This window comes from Chlorocebus sabaeus, chromosome 26 (genome assembly GCF_047675955.1).
Source record: "Chlorocebus sabaeus isolate Y175 chromosome 26, mChlSab1.0.hap1, whole genome shotgun sequence".
Taxonomy (NCBI): Eukaryota; Metazoa; Chordata; class Mammalia; order Primates; family Cercopithecidae; genus Chlorocebus; species Chlorocebus sabaeus.
The window spans coordinates 41,993,861-42,019,353 of NC_132929.1; the positions used below are offsets into that span (position 1 = coordinate 41,993,861).

The 25,493-nt window shown below is 44.2% G+C and overlaps 1 protein-coding gene and 1 non-coding gene across 9 annotated transcripts; both read right to left on the reverse strand.

The window, feature by feature from the left end:
• Positions 1-1,596: 1,596 nt before the first annotated feature.
• TIPIN (TIMELESS interacting protein) lies at positions 1,597-22,321 on the reverse strand. 8 transcript variants are annotated; one of them, XM_038010078.2, is made up of 9 exons: positions 22,220-22,321; positions 19,918-20,152; positions 18,533-18,673; positions 17,820-17,898; positions 17,215-17,290; positions 13,929-14,051; positions 13,677-13,740; positions 6,537-6,743; positions 1,597-2,584 (listed from the first exon to the last, which is right to left on the reverse strand). In XM_038010078.2, exons 3-9 carry the CDS (start codon positions 18,663-18,665, stop codon positions 2,343-2,345), a joined length of 924 nt encoding a protein of 307 aa, XP_037866006.1. In that variant the 5' UTR covers positions 18,666-18,673; positions 19,918-20,152; positions 22,220-22,321; the 3' UTR covers positions 1,597-2,342. The 8 variants fall into 8 exon arrangements, with proteins under 8 accessions (XP_037866006.1, XP_037866005.1, XP_008014377.1 ...); XM_038010077.2 differs by having other exon boundaries at positions 19,918-20,015; positions 22,220-22,303; XM_008016186.3 differs by lacking the exon at positions 19,918-20,152 and having other exon boundaries at positions 22,220-22,302.
• Positions 11,459-11,593, reverse strand: LOC119628202 (small Cajal body-specific RNA 14). Its single transcript, XR_005244506.1, has one exon.
• Positions 22,322-25,493: the final 3,172 nt, after the last annotated feature.

Here is a 25,493-nt window from a genome sequence, read left to right on the forward strand (position 1 = left end):
GTAAGGTGCAGGTAAAGTTCTGTCACATGCCTCCCTTCCCACCCTCCCACTTTGATGAGGTGCATTGGCCTTCCCTTTGTTGAAAACTCATTACTTTGCCAGCAAACACCCCACTAGAAAAATTAACTCTTGGCCAAGCACAGCGGCTCACACCTATAATCCCAGCACTTTGGGAGGCCGAGATGGGTGGATCACAAGATCAGGGGATCGAGACCATCCTGGCCAACATGGTGAAACCCCATCTCTACTAAAAATACAAAAATTAGCCTTGTTTGGTGGCAGGCGCCTGTAATCCCAGCTACTCGGGAGGCTGAGGCAGAGAATTGCTTGAACCTGGGAGGCGGAGGTTGCAGTGAGCCAAGATCGCGCCACTGCTGTCCAGCCTGGGTGACAGAGCGAGTCTCTGTCTCAAAAAGAAAAATTAACTCTTCTTTCTCAGTAGTGTAGTTTGTGAGGGTAGACAGAAGCCTGAACAGGCCCTCCTGAGGAAGCAGTTTCTATAGGCATTGGAGGCACCTTGAAACTGCTCTCCATCTTCTAGCTGATCCCCTATTGGCTGCAGTTAGCCACAATCCTCCTAATGCACATGTCTCTTGCCCTGTCTTCGTGGCAGTTCCCAGCAGGCCCACAAACCGACTCCCCGACCCCCATCCCAGATGTTCTCCTTGTGCTCACCTTCCTGGCTTTTCCATCAAACCATCTTTGTCACTCCCTGTCCCCACCTGGAGTCAGAAAGCCTGAAAAGAAGATGCCTGTCTGTCCTGGCTTTGTAGATGGAAGCCACTCTAGCACCATCACTCTGCCCTTTCCCCAAGGGAAAAGAGAGTGAGAGGCCAAGTGCCACGGAAGATCACTTGAGGCCAGGAGCCCAGGACCAGCCTGGTCAACAGAGTGAGACAGCATCTCTACAAAAATTGAAACATTAGCCAGGCATGGTGGTACATGTCTGCAGTCGTAGCTACCTGGGAAGCTAAGGCAAGAAGATTGCTTGAGCACCAGGAGTTTGAGGCTGCAGTGAGTTAGGAGTGGGCCACTGTATTCCAGCCTGAGTGACAGTGAGACTGACACACACACACACACAAAAATAGTGGCAGGGGGCTGGGGGTAGGGGTGAGGGAGTGGGGTGGGAGAGCCTTTCCTAACACTAACCTTTCTTATTTGTAACTACCCCCTCTACCTGGCAGGAAGAAGTCCAATCAGGTGTTCTCATGATTTGGCCCTAACGCCTCTAGTCTCAAAATCAGCATTCCTAAAATCTTCCTTATCCCCTCAATCTTATTCTGTATCATTATTGTACATGTGATTCCCAATACTGGGAATCTTCTCCACCAAAAGCAAAGTCTTTCCTGTGAATCCTACCTAGATGCTATGTTCCCCATGATACTTTGCAAGTTTCACTCCAACTAGTCAGTAAGTTACCAAAAAGCATTCTTTGAACTACCCTAGCACCTATGAGGGTCAGGTAATGTATTAGCCTTTCATGTGACCTTTTAACTATTAAAGTAACTCCTTAAAAAACATGTAAAAACCTTGTATTTACCAAAAGTGTAAACTGCAGAACTAAATAGCAATGAAAAACACCATAAAGCCTGTAGATAGTTTTTAAGATAATTTTTACTTCTTTTAAAAAAATGACATTAATATTGAATATATGTACATCTTAAAACTTCACCCAGGCTGGGCGCGGTGGCTCACGCCTGTAATCCCAGCATTTTGGGAGGCCAAGGGGGCCGGATTACCTGAGGTTAGGAGTTCGAGACCAGCCTGGCCAACATGGTGAAACCCTGTCTCTACTGAAAATACAAAAATTAACCGGGCGTGGTGGCACATGCCTGTAATCCCAGCTACTCGGGAGGCTGAGGCAGAATTGCTTGAGCCCAGGAGGTGGAGGCTGCAGTGAGCCGAGATTGTGCCACTGCACTCCAGCCTGGCTGACAGAACGAGACTGTCTCAAAACAAACAAACAAACTTCACCCAGACTATTCTGGGCACACTATCCATGGGTTAACCCTGTTTTGCAAGGAGCAGTAAACAACAGAAACAAAACCTCCAAACTTAGTGAAAACAAGGCATTCAATGACAGACCAGCAGCAGAAACTCCTTATTACCTACTAATCATTTTATGAAGAAATATCTATATAAAACCCAACACTAAAGAGAACAAATAGATTTAACTAAAGTGACAAGCATAATTATAAATAAATACCAGATTACCAGATTTTAAACAATAATCTGTAAAAGTTTTACTACCTAAGGATTTTCACTCCAAGAAGAAAAAATACATAGTAACGCCAAGCTTGCAGGATGATGACTTAACAGATACATTTTCTCTTAATGGAAACTTATCTAGCTTCAGTAATATTTCTGGATGTAGCATCAAGTTGCTGTTGCACATTTTTAAAAGACTGGTCCAGCAGTGTTTCCTCTAATTTTAATTCCTCTTCTTCATTTAAAGTATTAGCAATAGCATCATTACATGGATTGTCTAGAATGTCTTCGTTTAATCCATTTGACTCGTCCTTTTGATCTTCATCAGTATTAACCGCTTCAACCATGTGTGCCCTGGCTGTATTCATTAACATATCTGAAAAAAATCATACCATTATTATTCATTATAAGTACCTGATCCAATCTTACCACAGAAGTACAAACCTCTTCAAAAGCTTAGTTTAGTAAAATGAAATCTATGATCACTTAATGTTAATTATGATCACTTTCTTCTAAATACACTTTTTTTTTTTTTTTTTGAGATGGAATCTCGCTCTGTCACCTTGGCTGGAGTGCAATGGAGCAATCTGGGCTTACTGCAACCTCTGCCGGGTTCAAGCGATTCTCCTGCCTCAGCTTCCCGAGTAGCTGGGATTACGGGTGCCCGCCACCACACCCGGCTAATTTTTGTATTTTTAGTAGAGACAGGGTTTCACTATGTTGGCCAGACTGGTCTTGAACTCCTGACCTCAGGTGATCTGCCCGCCTCAGGCTCCCAAAGTCCTAGGATTATAGGCGTGAGCTACCACGCCTGGCCTACAAACCCATTTTTATACAATTAAGATCCATTTTAAATGCAAAAGAGGCCAGGCCCAATCCCAACAATTTGGGAGGCTGAGGTGGGAGGATCACTGGAGCTGAGGAGTTCAGGACCAGCCTGGGCCACATAGTGAGACCCCATGACAACAAAACAAAACAAAACAAAACAAAATTAGCTGGGTGTGATGGCAAACTGTGACTGTCCCACTGTACTCCAGCCTGGGTGACAAGGTGAGACCCTGTAACAAAAAAAAAAAAAACAGCAAAATGGTTTTGAATGTTATTAAATTCACACTCTTGCATCATAGTCAAATGTAACTGTTCTTATTCAAAATCAAAACTATTATTGGCCGGGCACAGTGGATCATGCCTGTAATCGCGGCACTTTGGGAGGCTGAGGCAGGCAGATCACTCAAGGTCAGGAGTTCAAGACCAGTCTGGCCAACATGATGAAACCCTGCCTCTACAAAAAATACAAAAATTAGCCGGATGTGGTGGAGCACACCTGTAATCGCAGCTACTAGGGAGGCTGAGACAGGAGAATTGCTTGAACCTGGGAGGCAGAGGTTGCAGTGAGCCAAGATCAGCAACTACACTCCAGTCTGGGCAACAGAGCGAGGCCCCATCTAAAAACAAAAATCGTAACTACTAGAAAGAGGTCCAATAAAAACCAAATGCATTGAAGTTTTATGTCAGAGTGATCCATAAGAAACTTTAAAGTACTTATTTCCATTTGGACAAATTTTAAGTTGTGTATGATAAACAGAGGTAAGCTTTAAATACCAATTGCCAGGTATACTTGATATTGACAGCAAGGAAGCCACTGCCATCAAAAAAATGCTATCTTCATATAATGTTTCACATGGTACTAATAAAACATCCATTTATAAAGAAAAAGTAAATTGGTCAGGCATGGTGGCTCAACGCCTGTAATCCCAGCACTTTGGGAGGCCGAGGCAGGCGGCGAGGTCAGGAGATCGAGACCATCCTGGCTAACACGGTGAAACCCCATCTCCACTAAAAATACAAAAAATTAGCCAGGCCTGGTGGCGGGCACCTGTGGTCCCAGCTACTCTGCAGGCTGAGGCAGGAGAATGGTGTGGACGAAGGAGGCAGAGCTTACAGTGAGCCGAGATCGTGCCACTGTACTCCAGCCTGGGTGACAAAGTGAGACTCCATCTCAAAAAATAAAAAAAGAAAAAGAAAAAGTAAATTCAGCCGGGTGCGATGGGTCACGCCTACAATCCCAGCACTTTGGGAGGCTGAGGCGGGCAGATCACGAGGTCAGGAGTTCAATACCAGCCTGGCCAACATAGTGAAACCCCATCTCTACTAAAAATACAAAAATTAGCCAGGCATCGCGGCATGCACTTATAGTCCTAGCTACTTGGGAGGCTGAAGCAGGGGAATTGCTTGAACCCAGGAGGCAGAGGTTGCAGTGAGCTGAGATCACGCCACTGCACTCCAGCCTGAGCTACAGAGCAAGACTCCATCTAAAAAAAGAAAAAGTAAATTCATCTTAATTGAAAAGAAAAAAAAGGTAGCCAAAATAATTTTCACTTGAAAATTTTAATATATTGGGTGAAACTTCTTTTACAACATGGAATCTCTTCTTTTTTTTTTTTTTTTTTTTTTTTTTTTTTTTTTGTAGAGACAGGGTCTCACTATGTTGCCCAGGCCGGTCTTGAACTCCCGGGCTCAAGTGATCTGCCCGCCTCAGCCCCCAAAGTGCTGGGATTACAGGCAAGAGCCAGTGTGCTGGGCCTATAATTCTTATTTTTCCATTTTGAAAGGAAAAACTGAATTGGAAATTAAGAAAGATACACACAATCCTGCTTATTTCATTGAAAAGCAACTTGCAATTCTTTCTAAATATAGTTTTAACAAATTTGGTTATGTAGTTTCCAAATCCACAATCTCTGTTAAAAACAGCAAATTTAGGCCAGGTACACTGGCTCACACCTGTAATCCCAGCACTTTGGAAGCCCAATGCTGGAGGATTGCTTCAGACCAGAAGTTCAAGGCTGCAGTGAGTCAAGATCACACCACTGCACTCTAGCCTGGGTGACAGATTGACAGTCTCTAAAAATAGTAATAATAATAATTTTTTTAAATAAAGCAATTTTTCAGGCAGTTTTAGAAGTGAGAAGGGAATGCTACAGATAAGCAAATTAAACAGCTACTTTAAAAGTACAACTCACAACCAAGTGACAAAACACAAGAAAAAGCATTTTTTTTTTTTTGGTGGGGGGAGAGGAGTCTTGCTCTGTTACCCAGGCTGGAGTGTAGTGGCCCTGATCTCAGCTCACTTCAACCTCCGCTTCCCAGGTTCAAGCAATTCTCCTGCCTCAGCCCGAGTAGCTGGGATTACAGGCAGGCACACACCACCATGCCTGGCTAATTTTTGTATTTTTAGTAGAGACAGGGTTTCACCGTGTTGGCCAGGATGGTCTCCATCTCCTGACCTTGTGATCCACCCGCCTCGGCCTCCCAAAGTATTAGGATTACAGGTGCGAGCCACCACGCCCGGCCTTTTTTTTTTTTTTTTTTTTTTTTGAGATGGAGTTTTGCTCTTGTCGCCCAGGCTGGAGTGCAATGGGTTGATCTCAGCTCACTGCAACCTCCACCTCCTGGATTCAAGCAATTCTCCTGCCTCAGCCTCCCAAGTGACTGGGATTACAGGTGCACACCACCATGCACAGTTAATTTTTGTATTTTTAGTAGAGACGGGGTTTCACCATGTTGGCCAGGCTAGTCTTGAACTCCTGACCTTAGGTGATCCACCCACCTTGGCCTCCTAAAGTGCTGGGATTACAGGCATGAGCCACCGTACCTGGCCTTTTCTTTTCTTTATGTATTATTATAATTATTGTCCTAAAGGTAATAGTATATGACACATGCTTTAAGGAGTCAGGGAAGAATAAGTTTATCAAGAATTTAAAATCAATTTTAAGTGATTAAAATATTTTTTTCTTTTCGAGAGTCTCACTCAGTCACCCAGGATGGAGTGCAGTGGCACAATCTTGGCTCACTGCAATCTCTACCTTCTTGATTCAAGTGATTCTTGTACCTCAGCCTCCGGAGTAGCTGGGATTACTGGTGTGCACCACCACACCTGGCTAATTTTTGTAATTTTAGTAGAGATGGGGTTTCACCATGTTGGCCAGGCTGGTCTCCAACTCCTGACCTCAGGTGATCTACCCACCTTGGCCTCCCAAAGTGCTGAGGTTACAGGCATGAGCCACTGCGCCTGGTCAGGTGATTAAAATAATTTTTTAAGAGGTGCTCAGCTATCTAGAAAACCATCCTAGATTCATTTATTCTTTGAGGAACACATACATTCTCTCCCTCCTCTCTCACACACACAGTCTCTAAAATATACATAAACTTAATATCACACTTTTCCACTCCTAGAAGTATTTTATTTTGGGGGCTAGCAGAGATGTTAAAATATCTAACATGTCCTTGATATATTAATGGTAGCACATAAAATTTGGCATAAAATTTACCATTTTCTAGGGACTGACTATTACTCAGCAGCTTTGCCTGCCTTTTTTCCAAGGCCAGTTGTTTATTTCTCTCAATTCTTTGTTGTTGCTCTTCTGTTAGGCTTCTACTTGACTCAGAAGCAAATATCTCACTTTCAGATGAGTTTGTCAGAAAGGGATCTAATTCAGTAGCAGTTACATCATGTTCATTATTTTCCGCAACTTCATCTGCAATAGAAAAGAAACAGTACATCTGCAGTGTTAGACTAGTTAGAGAAGGGCTTCTCATTGAAAAAGGATTTAAAGTGGCACGGTGCCAGACCTGAAGAAACAATTTGTGAGGTATAAGAATGTTGTGAATACATGCTTGATTTAATTAAATAAGAAATATTTATAATTCAGTTTAAAGAGGCATGTGAAGTCAAATGAAAATACAATTTAAAATATGCATGAGGCCAGGCGCGGTGGCTCAAGCCTGTAATCCCTGCACTTTGGGAGGCCGAGACGGGTGGATCACGAGGTCAGGAGATCAAGACCATCCTGGCTAACATGGTGAAACCCTGTCTCTACTAAAAAATACAAAAAAAAAAACTAGCCGGGCAAGGTAGCGGGCGCCTGTAGTCCTGGCTACTCGGGAGGCTGAGGCAGGAGAATCGCTTGAACCTGGGAGGCGGAGCTGGCAGTGAGCTGAGATCTGGCCACTGCACTCCAGCCTGGGCAACAGAGCGAGACTCCATCTCAAAAAAAAAAAGATAAACCCCATCACATTCAAAAAATTCACATCACCATTTGAAATATGTCTTTATATATACTATGCTTGTTCTATGTATATATTATGCCCTGAAATATTAGCTAATTATAGAAAACCATCACAATTAAAAAAACATTTAAGGGCTGGGTATGGTGGCTCATGCCTGTAATACCAGCATTTTGGGAGGCCGAGGCAGGCAGATCACAAGGTCAGGAGATCGAGACCATCCTGGCTAACACGGTGAAACCCTGTCTCTTCTTTAAAAACTACAAAAATTAGCCAGGCATGGTGGCAGGCGCCTGTAGTCCCAGTTACTCAGGAGGCTGAGGCAGGAGAATGGCGTGAACCTGGGAGGCAGAGCTGGCAGGAAGCCGAGATCGCGCCACTGCACTCCAGCCTAGGCGACAAGAGCAAGACTCCGTCTCAAAAAACAAACAAGCAAACAAAAAAACAAATATGTAAAACATAAAGACAGACCTTTATAATTATTTCAGTGAGATATAAAAATCATATGATACTTAATTCAGCCCTTTACAATCAAACTCCCTTTTAAGATTTCTTCCTTAATAGTGAAAAATGAAAAGCCACTTTTCCTTCCTGACATGGAAAACAAAAATGTAGCAAGAAACTAAAATGGCCTCCATTGTCAGGAAATACTGATACAGTATATGTAGGAAACATTGCTGAAGCAGTTAAGAAACAAGCATTAGAGCCACTTATGAGCCAGGCCCAGTGGCTCACACCTGTAATCCCAGCACTTTGGGAGGCTGAGGCAGGCAGATCAGCTGAGGTCAGGAGTTCAAGACCAGCCTGACCAACATGGTGAAACTCTGTCTCTACTAAAAATACAAAATTAGCCGGGCGTGGTGGCGCATGCCTGTAATCCCAGCTACTCAGGAGGCTGAGGCGGGAGAATTGCTTGAAACAGGGAGGCGGAGGTTGTGGTGAGCCAAGATCATGCCATTGCACTCCAGCCTGGGCAACAACGGTGAAACTCCATCTCAAAAAAAAAACAAAAAAAAAACCACTTATGAAACAAGTGGAGTTTTTAATGTGCTTCCTCTTACAGGGTTGCAGGATTCTAAATCAATAACAAAATACATAAATAACTACTTTTTTTTTGTTTTTTCAAGAGATGGGGTCTCACTCTGCCATCCAGGCTAGAGTACAGTGGCATGATCATAGTTCACTCCAGCCTCAAACTCCTTGGACTCAAAGGATCCTCGTGCCTCAGACTTCTAAATAGCTGGGACTACAGGTGTTGACCACTCTGGTCCCTAACTTCTGGGTTCAAATGAACTCAAAGAACTAATTTTGACTGGGCAAGGTGGCTCACGCCTGTAATCCTGGCACTTTGGGAAACTGAGGCAGAAGGACTGCTTGACAACAAGAGTTCAAGACCAACGTAACCAACACAGCAAGACCCCGTCTCTATTACAAAGAATAGTGGGAAAAAAAAAAAAAACTACTTTTTATGAACCAAGAAAAGAAAGGTATCTTCAGTAGTAGATGACCTATTTATATAAACAATATATTTTGTAAGAAGCAGCTGGTTCCTTTGAGTAGGATTAAAATGAGATTTAAAGCTGGGTGCAGCAGCTCATGCCTGTAATCCCAGCACTTTGGGAAACCAAGGTGGGAGGATCACATGGACCCAGGAGTTTGAGACCAGTCCGCGAAACATAGGGAGACCCTGGCCAGGCGCAATGGCTCACGCCTGTAATTCCAACACTTTGGGAGGCTGAGGAGGGTGGAATGAAGTCAGGAGATCGAGACCATCCTGGCTAACACAGTGAAACCCTGTCTCTACCAAAAATACAAAAAATTAGCTGGGCGTGGTGGCAGGTGCCTGTAATTTACTCGGGAGGCTGAGGCAGGAGAATGGCATGAACCCAGGAGGCAGAGCTTGCAGTGAGCGGAGATCCTGCCACTGCACTCCAGCCTGGGTGATAGAGCAAGACTCCGCTTCAAAAAAAAAAAGAAACATAGGGAGATCCTGTCTCTCTAAAAAAGGAAACTTGGCCAGGCAGGTGGTGCATGCCAGTAGTCCAAACTACTCAGGAGGCTGAGGTGGGAGGATTGGTTAAGCTCTGGAGGTCAAGGCTGCAGAGCTGTGATCATGCCACTGTGCTCCACTCTGGGCGACAGAGTGAGGTCCTGTCTCAAAAATAAATAAGTAAATAAAAATGAAATGAAATTTTTAAAAATTAGAAGTACACATGAAATTCATTTACTGCAACATTCATTGGCAAGTGATTATGGCAAAGAAGCTAAAGCTAGAAATATTCAATGTGTTACAAGATGCCATCATTGTGGTAAAAACAAACTAAAACATAAGTAAACTACATAAAAATTAAAGGGAAATAAGTGCAATGCAAAAGGAAACAGCATAGGGGAGTCAGAAATGATGGGAGTGGGGATGCAACTGTAACAGTGTAATGAGGAGGCTTCCCTGAGTTGTCACTTGAGCACGATTTGAAGAGTGTAAGACAGTGATGCAGACTTGAGGGGTACAAGGGAAGAGTGTTCCAGGCAGAGTACAACAATACAAAAGCCTTAGAATAGAAATGTGCCTGAAATGTCCAAGGAACAGCTGGAGGCCAAGCACAGTGGCTCACACCTGTAATCCCAGCACGTTGGGAGGCCAAGGCAGACTGTTTGAGGTCAGGAAATAGAGACCAGCCTGGGGAACATAGTGAGATCCTGTCACTACAAAAATTAAATTTTGGTCAGGCGCAGTGGCTCGCTGGCTCACGCCTGTAACTCTAACACTTTGGGAGGCCAAGGCGGGTGGACCACCTGAGATCAGGAGTTTGAGACCAGCCTGGCCAACGTGATGAAACTCGTTTCTACTAAAAATACAAAAATTAGCTGGGTGTGGTGGTGTACCCCTGTAATCCCAGCTACTGGGAGGCTGAGGCAGGAGAATTACTTGAACTCAGGAGGTGGAGGTTGCAATGAGCCGAGATCACACCATTACACTCTAGCCCAGGCGACAGAATGAGACTCCTTCTCAAAAAAAAAAAAAGTACATCGCAAATCGCATCAGTATAGAAGTAAATGTATTTAATCAACAAATAAAATGGTCAAAACATATTTACTTTTGTGGTGCCTGATCAAAAAAATTTGGAGACTCTTCTTTTAAGATACAAACAAAATATATCACACAACAAACAAAAATCTCAGATTCAGTTCTCTTATTTATATCCTGTATTTCAGCATGCTTGTAATTCTCTGAATGGTCCATGTTAATTTATCTTTTTCTTTTCTTTTTTGAGATGGAGTTTTGCTCATTTTGCCCAGGCTGGAGTGCAATGGCACCATCTCAGCTCACTGCAACCTCCGCCTCCAGGGTTCAAGCAATTCTACTGTCTTAGCCTCCCGAGTAGCTAGAATTACAGGCATATGCCACCAGGCCAGGCTAATTTTTTGTATTTTTTAGAAGAGATGGGGTTTCACCATGTTGGCCAGGCTGGTCTCGAACTCCTGGACTCACGGGATCTGCCCGTCTTGGCCTCCCAAAGTGCTGGGATTACAAGCGTGAGCCACCGTGCCAGGGCTTATCTTTTTTTTTTACTGCCATAGAATATAGAGCCTGAAATCCATGTTAATTTATACTTCTGCATAGGTGGCTCCCTCATTCAAAATCACCTCTGCCTGACCTCTACTGTTCATTCAAAATACTTTTTTATCTTTTTAATTTCTTTCTTCTTCCTCCCACCCCCAAATCAAAATTCTTCTGAATCCTCCTTTGTGAAGCTCTCCCTCCACCCCCAGGGACATGTAACTATGCTCTCCTTTGCATCCCACCCTGTGACCTACTCGTACCTCTAATTACAACACCTACCACACTACTGGCAACGTTGTATGTCTGATTCATTCATTACTGTATTAGCCCACAAAGGGGCCTGATCTTAGTCATTTTTTTATCCTTGAGCTGTATTACATACCGGGCACCTCAAAAAGTAACCCAGAAGTATATGTGGTGGAATTTAGAACTGCAATAACTCATTCCTTTACATATACCAGTCCTATGCCATTAATACATATTTTACCAAGAAATTTAAATCATGAATTATTTAAATCACATTCCTTCACATGTTTGGAAGTAGTTTATAAATAACTTTAGGGAATTCTACATGGAACCTGTATTTTCTTCCACATCTGTTAAAAGTTAAAAAACAAAAACAAACATGTATGGAGCCATCGCACAGAAAATCTGATAACTATACAGACCCTGTCGGCAGGAACCATATGTTTTAATGTGTGTGACTGTCTTTGGTTGCATTGTACCACTAACAATGCAATCAATACCAGGAACAGTCACATAGGTCTCACTGAAGTCCCATATCCGAGAGCTGTATTTCACCTATATTTCACTCTAAGTGAAATGCAAACTTTCATCATCAAATCATTCTGCCTAATTTCCCAGTACCACTTTATCCAATGGTATCCAATAGTGCATGTGTATATGAACACTTTATCTTGATATATATTTTTATTAACAAGTGCTATATAGGATCAGTGGGTCACTAGAGTTCTCAAAAGTTCATATTCTACAACAAATTTGACATACAACATTCTAGATGTAGCAAGGCCTTTTTTTTTTTTTTTTTTTTTTGAGTTAGAGCCTCACTCTATCACCCAGGCTGGATTGCAGCAGCGCAATCTCGGCTCACTGCAACTTTCACTTCCTGGATTCAAGTAATTCTCCTGCCTCAGTCTCCTGAGTAGCTGGGATTACAGGCGTGCGCTGCCCCACACAGTTAATTTTTGTATTCTCAGTACAGATGGGGTTTCCCCATGTTGGTCAGGCTGGTCTCAAACTCCTGACCTCCGCTCACCTCAGCCTCCCTGAGTGTGCTGGGATCATAGGCATGAGCCACCACGCCCAGCCCACTACGAAGGCATTTTAACATACCTATTTATCGTACTTTACCATACTTTAATTATATATTCCATATAGACTAAGGATCCAGTCCTATAATACTGCCCCCTCTAACTACTTCTATTCTTTCTTTTTTTTTTTTCTGACAAGGTCTTACCCTATTTATTGCCCAGGCTACAGTACACTGTTGTGATCCTGGTTCACTGCAGCCTTGAATTCCTGGGCTCAAGTGATCCTCCTGCCTCAACCCCCATGAGTAGCTAGGACAACAGGCATGCACCACCACACCCGATTAACTTTTTAAAAATTTGTATAGATGGGGTCTCACTAGGTTGCCCAGACTGATCTCCAACTCCAGGATTCAAGTAATCCTCCCTCCATGGCCTCCCAAAGTACTGGGGTTGATCCAAAGGTAGTGATTTATCTCAATTCAGTCAGTTACAGATCAAACTCCTTGTTCTACTCTTTCCTCCCTTTTCACTACTGCACTTGACTAGTCTTTAAAAACAAATTAACAAGCCAGGTGCAGTAGCTCACACCTATAATCCCAGCACTTTGGGAGGCCAAGGTAGGTGGATCATGAAGTCAGAAGTTCAGAAACAGCCTGGTCAACATGGTGAAACCCCGTCTCTACTTAAAAAAACAAAAAAAAAAAACCCTACAAAAATTAGCTGGGCATGATGGCACGTGCCTGTGATCCCAGCTACTCGGGAGGCTGAGGTAGGAGAATTGCCTGAACCGGGACCTGGGAGACGGAGGTTGCAATGAGCCGAGTCGAGATTGTAACACTGCACTCTAGCCTGGGCTACAAAGTGAGACTCTGTCTCACACACACACACAAAAAAAAAGTTGGCCAGGCACAGTATGGCTTGAGGTCAGGAGTGTGAGACCAGCCAAGGCAACGCAGGGAGATCCCCATCTTTACAAAAATTTAAAAATTAGCCAGGCGCAATGGCATGCACCTGTAGTCCCAGCTACTTGGGAGGCTGAGGCGGGAAGATCCCTTAAGCCCAGGAGCTGAAGGCTACAGTAAGCTATGATTGTGCTACTGTACTCCAAACTGGGTAACAGAGCAAGATTCTGTTCCTAAACATGAAACAAAAAAGCAAAGTGCTGGGATTACAGGCATGAGCCACCACACCCTGCCTAGATCTATTTCTTTTTTTTTTTTTTTTTTTTTTTTTTTAAGACGGAGTCTCGCTCTGTCGCCCAGGCTGGAGTGCAGTGGCCGGATCTCTGCTCACTGCAAGCTCCGCCTCCCGGGTTTACGCCATTCTCCTGCCTCAGCCTCCCGAGTAGCTGGGACTACAGGCGCCCGCCACCTCGCCCGGCTAGTTTTTTGTATTTTTTAGTAGAGACGGGGTTTCACCGTGTTAGCCAGGATGGTCTCGATCTCCTGACCTCGTGATCTGCCCGTCTCGGCCTCCCAAAGTGCTGGGATTACAGGCTTGAGCCACCGCGCCCGGCTAGATCTATTTCTAAAAGTAAAATTGTTATAAAGTAGATAAACCTATATTCTTACCATTATTGCTAACAAAATCTTCATGTAAAATAGGGAGATCAAGTCGAATTCGTTTCAAACAGGTCTGAAAATGAAAAGAGATATTTATTTTTACCTCTTGACCAATAATGTTGGGGGGGAATAATTTGCTATTAGTTTTCCCTCTCTACCAAAAGAGATTCCAAAATGAACACTTTAAACAGTAATTTAGCCTCAACTAAATCTATCCTACCATTTAGCATTATGAATATTTATAATCATCTCAACACTTACCTGAACTTCCTTTTTACTTCCCAGGTATTCAACTCTGTCAATAAAATCCTCAAACTGCAGTTTAGGGAATAGCCTATGTGCCCAGTGCTCCATGTGTCTGATTAGCATCTTCAAGTCTTCAGCCTGGCACATAAAAATAAAAATGCTAAACAGGAGTCTCATTCTCACAGCTAACCCTGTCAGCAAGTTTCAGAACTGAAAAGCTATGCCAAAATCACTGGGGTCATTTTGTATTTATAAGCTCAAAAACGTTATAAAAGGAAATTTATTAATAAGAAAAATATTGGCCAGACACAGCTGTTCACACCTGTAATCAAAGCACTATGGGAGGCCTAGGGGCACAGATCACTTGAGGTAAGGGGTTTAAGGCCAGCCTGAGGCAACATGGTGAGACCCCATATCTTCTAAAAATACAAAATATAGCCAGGCGTTAGTGGTACACACCTGTGGACCCAGCTATTCAGGTGGCTGAAGTGAGAGGATTGCCTAAACCTGGCGGGCAGAGGTTGCAGTGAGCTAAGTTCACACCACCGCACTCTAGACTGGGTGACAGCGAGATCTTATATCAAAAAAAAAAAAAAAAGAGAGAGAGAGAGAGAGAAAATTATTAAGAACTTAGAGGATTGCAGTCTAAAAGAGTACTGAATACAGGTTTTCTTTTTTTTTTTTTTCAGAGAGAGTCTCACTCTCACCCAGGCTGAAGTGCAAGGGTGAAGTCTCGGCTCACTGCAACCTCTGCCTCCCGGGTTTAAGCAATTCTCATGCCTCAGACTCCCAAGTAGCTGAGATTAGAGGCGTGCATCACCATGCCCGGCCTAAATTTTGTATTTTTTAGTAGACAGTAGTTTCACCATGTTGGCCAGGCTGGTCTCAAACTCCTGGCCTCAAGTGATTCACCCACCCCGGCCTCCCAAAGTGCTGGGATTACAGCACGAGCCAAGGCACCCCACCTGGATACAGATGCATAAAAATTAGATGAAAACAAATCCAAGTACAAAAACCTAATAAAGTTGGCCAAGCGCAGTGTCTCACGCCTGTAATCCCAGCACTTTGGGAGGCCGAGGAGGGTAGATGACCTGAGTCAGGAGTTCCAGATCAGCTTGGCCAACATGGTGAAACCCCATCTCTACTAAAAATACAAAAATTGGCCGGGCGCGGTGGCTCAAGCCTGTAATCCCAGCACTTTGGGAGGCCGAGACGGGCGGATCACGAGGTCAGGAGATCGAGACCATCCTGGCTAACACAGTGAAACCCCGTCTCTACTAAAAATACAAGAAAAAATTAGCCGGGCGTGGTGGCAGGCGCCTGTAGTCCCAGCTACTCGGGAGGCTGAGGCAGGAGAATGGCGTAAACCCGGGAGGCGGAGCTTGCAGTGAGCCGAGATCGCGCCACTGCACTCCAGCCTGGGGCACAGAGCAAGACTCCGTCTCAAAAAAAAAAAAAAAAAAAAAAAAAAAAAAAAAAAAAAAATACAAAAATTAGTTGGGCGTGGCGGCAGGCACCTGTAATCCCAGCTACTTGGGAGGCTGCGGCAGTAGAATCGCTTGAACCCAAGAGGTGGAGGTTGTAGTGAGCCAAGACCGAGTCACTGCACTCCAGCTTGGGCAACAAGAGTGAAACTCCATCTCAAAAAAAAACAAAAAAACAAAAAAAACACTTAATAAAGTTAAAAGATAGTAGGCCGAGTGCAGTGGCTCACGCCTGTAATCTCAACACTTTGGGAGGCCGAGGTGGGCACATCACCTGAGGTCAGGAGTTCGAGACCAGTCTGGCCAACATGGTGAAACCCCGTCTATGCTAAAAATACAAAAATTAGCCAGGTAGCCGGGCGCGGTGGCTCACACCTGTAATCCCAGCACTTTGGAAGGCCGAGACAGGCAGATCACGAGGTCAGGAGATCGAGACCATCCTGGCTAACACAGTGAAACCCCATCTCTACTAAAAATACAAAAATTAGCCGGGCGTGGTGGTGGGCGCCTGTAGTCCCAGCTACTCAGGAGGCTGAGGCAGGAGAATGGTGTGAACCCGGGAGGCAGAGCTTGCAGTGAGTGGAGATCGCGCCACTGTACTCCAGCCTGGGCGACAGAGCGAGACTCCGTCTCAAAAAAAAAAAAAAATCAGCCAGGTATAGTGGCGGGCACCTGTAATCTCAGCTACTTGGGAGGCTGAGGCAGGAGAATCACTTGAACCTGGGAGGCAGAGGTTGCAGTGAGCAAGATCATGCCACTGCACTCCGGCCTGGGCAACAGAGTGAGACTCTGTCTCAAAACAAAAAATAAATAAAACAATAATTTTTTTTAAAAAAGTAATTAAAAAAAAAAAAAAACTCTAACCCTTCCCTCTCCCCACTGCACAGCAATACCTACACCACAGGTTGAAAACTAAAGAATATATTAGAGGCCGGGCACAGTGGCTCATGCCTGTAATCTCAGCACTTTGGGAGGCCACCAAGGCGGGCAGATCACGAGGTCAGGAGATCGAGACCATCCTGGTTAACACGGTGAAACCCCATCTCTACTAAAAATACAAAAAATTAGCCAGGCATGGTGGTGGGCGCCTGTAGTCCCAGCTACTCGGGTGGCTGAGGCAGGAGAATGGCGTGAACCCAGGAGACAGAGCTTGCAGTGAGACGAGATCACGCCACTGCACTCCAGCCTGGGCGACAGACAAGCGAGACTCCGTCTCAAAAAATAAAAAATAAAATAAAAAATAAAATAATATATTAGAAACACTTGAAAAACTACAATACTCTCTAAAAACATACTATCATCTGCAAAAAATTGTATCTACACTCCCACATAATTCAAAAATAGACTTCAAAATGTGCATATGTATAGTGATTGACAGTTACTAAATGTATTCATTTTTTAACCACACATTACTGACATTTATTATGAACCAAGCACTGTGCCACATCTTGGGGACACATAAGTGATCGATACAGGCAGAGTCCTTGCCCTCATGAAATTTTAAATCTTTGAGGTAGACAAAGTAAATTTTATTCCTCTAAATTATAAAGTAAAAACTGAGACTTAAAGACACAGGTGTGATTTTCTCATAGACAAGGTTTATGTAGCAAAAAATGAGACAACACAAGACATGCTTTCTAATTCTTCAAACAGTTCCCTGTCTAGTACATCACAACTGTTTCTCAAGATCTCAAGAGATACGACAATTAAGGATAGCATCTTAAAGCATTCTGAGATTTCTAAGAACATAATGGGTCCACATTTTTATTACTATTGTAAAAAACAAAGGTCTAACATAAAAATCAAAAAGTTCTTACCTCATGACCTTTACCTTTGAATTTTGCTTTATCAAATACATGCCTTAAGGCTGGAAGCCCTCTCTCTGAAATTAATCTGTGAATAAAAATACGTTTTTAATTTCAAGTTTCCTTTTCTTTTTTTTTTTTTTTTGAGAGGGAATCTTGCTGTGTCACCCAGGCTGAAGCACAGCGGCATGATCTCGGGTCACTGCAAGCTCGGCCTCCCCTGGGTTCACATCATTCTCCTGCCTCAGCCTCCCAAGTAGCTGGGACTACAGGTGCCCACCACGGCGCCCAGCTAATTTTTTTTATTTTTAGTGGAGACAGGGTTTCACCATGTTAGCCAGGATGGTCTCGATCTCCTGACCTCGTGATTCGCCTGCCTCGGCCTCCCAAAGTGCTGGGATTACAGGCGTGAGCCACCACGCCCGGCCTAATTTCCAAGTTTTCTCAAGTTTGGTCCAAAGCAAGACCATAAGAAAAAATGTTCTGCTGAACTAAAAAAACTTTTTTAGAAATATAAGAGCTCTACATCATACCAACCAAAAGTTTATAACATTAGAAGAAAAACAGTGGATGTTAAAAATAAAAAGTATAAATATATACGAATATAGTAAATGTACCTCTGAGCATCCAGCTTGGGTATATTTCTTTTAACTGTTCTCTTTGGAGGTACAGGAACAAGTGCTCCACTTCCTGACTCTGGTGAAACATACCAAGATTCAGTATTACTGTATTTAAATAATTTGTATTATTTATTTTGTATCATTTCCAAGCTGATAAGATAACTAAACATAGGACATCTTGTTTTGAAACAGGGTCTCACTCTGTTGCCCACGCTCGAGTGCAGTGGTGAGATCTTGGCTCACTGCAGCCTCAAACTCCTGGGCTCAAGCGATTCTCCTGCCTTAGCATCCTGAGTATCTGAAACTACAGGCGTGGCCTACCACATGCGGGTAATTTTCAAATCTTTAGTAGAGACGAGGTCTTGCTATGTTGCCCAGGCTGGTCTTGAAATCCTGGGCTCAAGCCATCCTCCTGCCTTGGCCTCCCAAAGTGCTGAGATTACAGGCAGGACCCAGTGTACCCAGCCTCCTTTTTTTTTTCTTTTTTCTCCTCAAATACCTTTTACCACAGCCTCCTTTTACCACAGCCACCATGCCCCAGCTAATTTTTGTATTTTTAGTAGAGATGGGGTTTCACCATGTTGGTCAGGCTGGTCTCAAATTCCTGACCTTTTGATCCACCTGCCTCGGCCTCCCAAAGTGCTGGAATTATAGGCATGAGCCACTGTGCCCGGCCTCACAGCCTCCTTTTTAAAACTCTCTATACATACCTTCATCAGGCTCAATTCCTTCACCGTCTTGTCTCTCTGGAGAGGCTGGAGGTGGGAAAGGAGGAAAAGTTTCATCTTCTACATGCTCATAATCTGGTAGGTCAATCATGCCATTCTCCTGTGGTTCTAGCATCTTTTCCTCTAAGGGAAAAAATGTAAAGTTATTTGTATTCATCCAAATAGTCTCCACTATATAGACAAGTTCTACCTGCAGCCATTTCATGTGTTTCAATCAGTTAGACCACATTTCAGACTTACACATCATGAAAAGTAGAGAAGATACTAATTATGAAAAAAAGGACTAGCCTAGAAATCAGAACTAAGTTCCAAGGTAGACTCTAACACTAAATATCTATATCATTTTGAACAAATCGTTGTACCTCAACTATTGAGCTTCCCCTACCATAAAAAGAAATTTTGGGGCGGGCGCGGTGGCTCATGCCTATAATCCCTTTGGGAGGCTGAGGCGGGCAGATTACCTGAGGTCGGGAGTTTGAGACCAGCCTGAGCAACATGGAGAAACCCGTCTCTACTGTCTCTACTAAAAATACAAAATTAGCCGGGCGTAGTGGCACATGCCTGTAATCCCAGCTACTTGGGAGGCTGAGGCAGGAGAATCGCTTGAATCTGGGGGGCGGAGGTTGCTGTGAGCCAAGATCGTGCCATTGCACTCCAGCCTGGGCAACAAGAGCAAAACTCCATCTCAGAAAAAAAGAAAAAAGATAAATTTGACTTTTCAGAGGGTTTCAAACTGTGATCCAATAGGGTATGAAATATGCAGGATATAGGTACTTCATCCCCACTTCAAGTAGAGCAGCTTAAAAAAAAAAAAATCTGCCAGGCGCAGTGGCTCACGCCTGTAATTCCAGCACTTTGGGAAGCTGAGGCAGGTGGATCACAAGGTCAGGAGATCGAGACCATCCCGTGAATGGTGAAACCCCGTTTCTACTAAAAATAAAAAAATTAGCCGGGCTTGGTGGCGGGCGCCTGTCATCCCAGCTACTCAGGAGGCTGAGGCGGGAGAATGGCGTGAACCTGGGAGGCGGAGGTTGCAGTGAGCCAAGATCACGCCACTGCACTCCAGCCTGGGCCACAGAGCAAGACTCCATCTTAAAAAAATAAAATAAAATAAAAAATTAAAAAATCTGTTTATATACACCTACTATGTGCCCACAAAAATTAAAAGTAAAAAAAACATTTTTTTAATGTGTTTACATATTGGTGTTCTAGGTAAGGCTTCCTTTAAAGAATGGGAAATTATCCTCGGGTTGATAACTTGAAAGAATGTTTTTCAGTACTGCCTTACTTCTCAGTAACAACTGACACTTTCGGTCAGTTTTTTCTGGGAAAAATGTTTACCTTAACTTTTAAGACACAGTACTCACCTGGCTTTCCTCCCTTTCTGGGCACTCCTCCTGGATTTTCCTTGCAGGTTTATCTTCTAACCTGGCCATTAAGTATCCAAGACTCCATCCTAGGGCTTCTTCATTCATTTATGCATAGTTTTAATAAGAACTTATTTATTGATGACTCCCTGATTTTCATCTTTACCCTAGGCCTTGACTCTCCGATCCAGATCACTATTTCCCATTTTACACCTCCTAAATGCCTGAAAGGCACCTGTAATTCAACATGTACAAAACCAAACTTCTAAATTTTTCTAATTCAGTGAATGACATCTATCCAGCTAAGCAATTCAGAAACCTACAAGTCATCTTTAGCAATTCCTTCCCCCTATCCCACAGATCCTGCCCATTTTATTTCCTAAATATCCCTTGAATCTATTTCTCCTTATCTCTATAACTACTTCCCAACATTTCTTGCTTGCATTACTCCACTACTCTCATCCACTCTTGCCTTCTTCAATTGTCCGTATTACATCTAGACTGAATCTGAAAATGTAAAGCTGATCACCTCACTTGGCTTAAGTATTTCAATGGTTTCTGATTGCTCTTAAGATAAAGACAAAACTCCAAGGCCCTATGTGATCTGGCCTCTTACAACCTCACTTCACACTACTCTTTGCTTTTTCTTTCCCTGAAAAAGCTATATTCCTCAGGCCACCAGATCTTTACAAATACTATTTCCTGTCTTGAAAAAGCTATACCTTGACTCCTCATCTCTTTCAGATATCAACTATCACCTTTTCAAAAGTTTACCTCAATTTCTCTAAATCCTTCTTTAGTAAGCATTCATAGTGTCAAAAGTACAAATATCATGGCACTTATCCAGTTTCAATATCAGGTTTTATTTATACAGTTATTTATTGTTCGTCTCCCAAACTAGACTGCAGCTCAAAAAGGGCAACCAGGTAGGTCTCTCTATGCTACACAGCTCGAACCCCAGTGCTGGTACACAGCAGCTGCAGGTGCTCAATATATATTTGATGAATGATGGAATGCAAAAAAATAATTCCAAAGTTTCCCCAAATTGGAGTTAGATGATCTTTAAAATCTCACTAATTCTAAATTTCGATTACCACAAATATAAAAGAAAAGCATCGGCTGGGCGCGGTGGCTCACGCCTGTAATCCCAGCACTATGGGAGGTCAAGGCGGATGGATCATGAGGTCAGGAGTTCAAGACCAGCCTGGCCAACACAGTGAAACCCTGTCTCTACTAAAAATACAAAAAAAATTAGCCAAGTGTGGTGGCGGGCGCCTGTAGTCCCAGCTACTCGGGAGGCTGAGGAAGGAGAATCGTTTGAACCCAGGAGGCGGAGTTTGCAGTGAGCCAAGACCGCGCTATCGCACTTCAGCCTGGGCGACAGAGCCAGACTCTGTTTCAAAAAAAAAAGCATCAATTCCCGATCATGACCCACGGTAGCTTCAAGTAAGCTACAAGAATCTATACTAGGGTTCAGAACTTTGAAGCTAACAGCGAGCTTTGAGTTTGATGACAGTACCTAAAATATATTAAGTGCACTCAAGAACTGGCCAAGTACGGGGTGGGGATTGTCAGGAAACTGGTATTTCTTCTATTTGTAGTGAATAAGATGCTCAACAGACGACTTTTACTCTGCGTCAGTGGTCGCATAACTGTCTCTTTTTAGACATTTATGAAATTGTGTGAACTTCCTCCTCTACTCCTCAAACTCCCAGAAGAGTTAAGGTAACAAATGTTATGTCCAAACCACGGTTTGTTCCCAGACCCTGGTTTCCAATGCCCACCTCTTTTCCAAGAAGTCCAAAGAGATGGCCCTCATCGCAAAGGAAGTGCTACCGTGCTGCCTCGATGTCCCCCTTGGGTGCCACCCCTGAAACATCGAACCTTCTATACCTCTTCTCCAGCCGCCCCCCTCATCCCCGATCCCCGCCTATCTTCTCTTTAACTTCATTCATTCATCCAACATTCGCTGGGCGCTTTCTACATTGACACGCCCCGGATAGAAGACTGGGGTAAAGATGATCAGGAACACATTCCCTCCCGCTAAGGGGCTTGGCAGAGTAAGAGGCAGCCCAAAACCTAAGCAACCGGGACACGCGCCCGCCTCCCCGCCTCTCCAGGCCAGGTCAGGTTGACTCCCCAAGCCTCCTGACACGCTGCAACAATTAGGCTTTCCCGCTCGTCCGTCTGGCTCCCTGGCTCTTCCGTCTGGCTCCCTGGCTCGTCCATCTGGCTCCCTGGCTAGTTCCTCTGACTTCCCTCTCCCCGCAAGAACTTCACTGGCCCGCCAGTCAGTTCTCACCTCACGCAGAAAACACCGGCCACAGAGCGTACCTCGGCGTGCAGACTATGCGCGCTTCTCGCGATACTCGGGAACTCCCGGGGCAAGAAAGGCCCGCAGCGTTTGGCGCCAAATCCGCGCGCGAGCTGGGCGGGGCCTGCAAGACCCGCCTCTCAGGTTCCGCCCACCACTCCGGTCCCGCCTCCGGTCCCACTGTTTCCGCCGTACTGAATTCTTCAGAGGGCCTCCTTATTTGCATAAAGCTAATACTAGTTATTCTGGGCTTTTTTTTTTTCTTTTTTTCTTGAGACTAAGTCTCGCTCTATCACTCAGGCTGGAAAGCAGTGACTCGATCTCGGTTGACTAGTCTCTAGCTCCCGGACTGAAACGATCCTCCCACCTCAGCCTCTCTTACCCTACTACCACCACCACACCCAGCTAATTTTTGTTTTAATGAGTTTGTTTGTTTGTTTGTTTGTTTGTTTGTTTGTTTTGCAAAGACGGGGATTAACTGCCCAGGCTGGTCTCGAACTCCTTGGCTCAAGCGATCTTCCTGCCTCAGCTTCCCAAAGTGCTGGGATTACAGGCGTGAGCCACCGCGCCCAGCACTTTAAACCTTGGAAATAGGTCTCAGTTTTTGGAAAACTGAGTTGTGGGAGGAGGAAAAATGACAAAGGCAAGCAATAGTGAATGAGAAATTACCGCTTCTTCAGAGTTCATAGCAGAATGCCTTGAACTCAGAGTTTTATGAACTGTTTATTGAATAATAAACTGAGAAAAGAGGTGGTAAAGAGAGGAAAAATAGGGTTGAGTGTAGACACTGGCCGGGTGCGGTGTGGCTCACGCCTGTAATCCCAGCACTTTGGGAGGCCCAGGCGGGCGAATCGCTTGAGCCCAGAAGTTCAAGGCTGCAGTGACTAGGATCGCACTGCTGGCGATCCAGCTGGAGATCCAGCCGGAGATCCAGCCTGGGCGACACAGTAAGACCCTGTCGCCAAAAAAAAAAAAAAAAAAAAAAAAGTGAGAGAGAGTGTGAATGTAAACAAAAAGAAAAATATCAAAAATATGTTACTTGGGACCGGGTGCAGTGGTTCACGCCTGTAATCCCAGCACTTTGGGAGGCCGAGGCGGGCAGATCACGAGGTCAGGAGTTCGAGACCAGCCTGACCAACATGATGAAACCCCCATCTCTACTAAAAATGCAAAAATTCGCCCAGCGTGGTGGCGTGCGCCTGTAATTCCAGCTACTCAGGAGGCTGAGGCAGGAGTATCGCTTGAACCTGGGAGGTGGAGGTTGCAGTGAGCCGCGATCATGCCACTGCACTCCAGCCCTGGCGACAGAGCAAGACTCTGTCTCAGAAAAAAAGTTATTTGGTCAGACTTGGTGGCTCATGCCTGTAATCGCAGCACTCTGAGAGGCTGAGGCAGGAGAATTGGTTGAGCCCAGGAATTCAAAACCAGCCTGGGCAACATACTGAGACCCTGTCTCTATTAAATAAAGAGAAAACATTTTTTTAAAAGTTAACTTTTCCATTTTAAAATAGTGAGTCCAAATATATTTGTATTTGTTTGTATACACACAAACATACACACACAATCTCAGAAAAATATATAACTAGAACCTATGCAGTGAAAGTGGCATATGGGATAGAGTGGGATGGGAACTTAACTATAATTTTTTTTGAACATACAAATGTATTAACTATTCAAAAAACTAAATTTAAAAATGTTATCTGAAGCAAATATAGCATCATTAAGATTTGCCAGACCTAGAAGATAATTAGGGAATACTGGCAGCATTATTCTCTCCACTTTTCTTTCTTTCTCTCTTTTTTTTTTTCCTCTTCTTTAAGACGGTCTCACTTTGTTGCTGAGGCTGGAATGCAGTGGTGCAATCACAGCTAGAATCAGGTGATCCTCTCTTCCCAGCCTCCCAGGTAACTGGCACTACAGGCTCACACCACCACACCCAGCTAATGTTTTTTGTTTTTTTTTTTTTTTTTTGAGACGGAGTCTTGCTCTGTCGCCCAGGCTGGAGTGCAGTGGCGGGATCTCGGCTCACTGCAAGCTCCGCCTCCTGGGCCCACGCCATTCTCCTGCCTCAGCCTCCCGAGTAGCTGGGACCACAGACGCCCGCCACCGCGCCCGGCTAATATTTTGTATTTTTGGTAGAGACGGGATTTCACCATGTTAGCCAGGGGGGTCTTGATCTCCTGACCTTGTGATCCGCCCGCCTCAGCCTCCCAAAGTGCTGGGATTACAGGCGTGAGCCACCGCGCCTGGCCCCAGCTAGCCCAGACTGGTCTCCAACACCTGGGCTCCAGCTACTTTTCTGTAGCATGATGAAACATTTTATTAAAAATCTAAAAAGCGAGGCTGGGTGTGGTGGCTCATACGTGTAATCCCAGCACTTTGGAAGGCCAAGGTGGGTGGATCACCTGAGTTCCAGACCAGCCTGGCCAACATGGTGAAACCCCGCCTCTACTAAAAATACAATAATTACCCAAGTGTGGTGGGTGCCTTCCTGTAATCCTAGCTACTTCGGAGGCTGAGGCGGGAGAATCGCTTGAACCCGGGAGGCAGAGATTGCAGTGAGCCAAGATCGCACCACTGCACTCCAGCCTGAGCGATACAACTAGACTTTGCCTCAAAAAAAAAAAAAGTTTAAAAAGCACTGAGTCCTGGATGTCGAGGCTGCAGTGAGCCGTGATCACGCCACTGCACTCCAGCCTGGGTAACAGAGTGAGACCCTGTTTCAAAACACACACACACACACACACAAAGATAGAAAGTAAATTACCAATTTGTATAAAATTATGTATGCACGTGTATCTATGTGTCACATTTCCTTTATTTTATGATTTTATTTCTATACTTGTGAGATAACATATATCAATATTCAACAATTAACAAAATTAACATAAATTTAGTTTTTTTTCGTTCTTGAGACAGAGTCTTGTTCTGTCGCCCAGGATGGAGTGCAGTGGTGCAATCTTGGCTCACTGCAGCCTCGATCTCCTGGGTTCAAGAGATTCTCTGCCTCAGCCACTCGAATAGCTGGGATTACAGGCATGCACCACCATGTCCAGCTAATTTTGTATTTTTTTGTATTTAGTAGAGATGGGATTTCACCATGTTGGTCAGGCTGGTCTCAAACTGACCTCAAGTGATCCATCTGCCTCAGCCTACCAAAGTGCTGGGATTACAGGCGTGAGTCACCGCACCAGGCCTAAAAGTAATGTGAATTTGAATGAGAAATGTCTGTTTCAGTAGTCTGAATTATTGAGACAAGAGG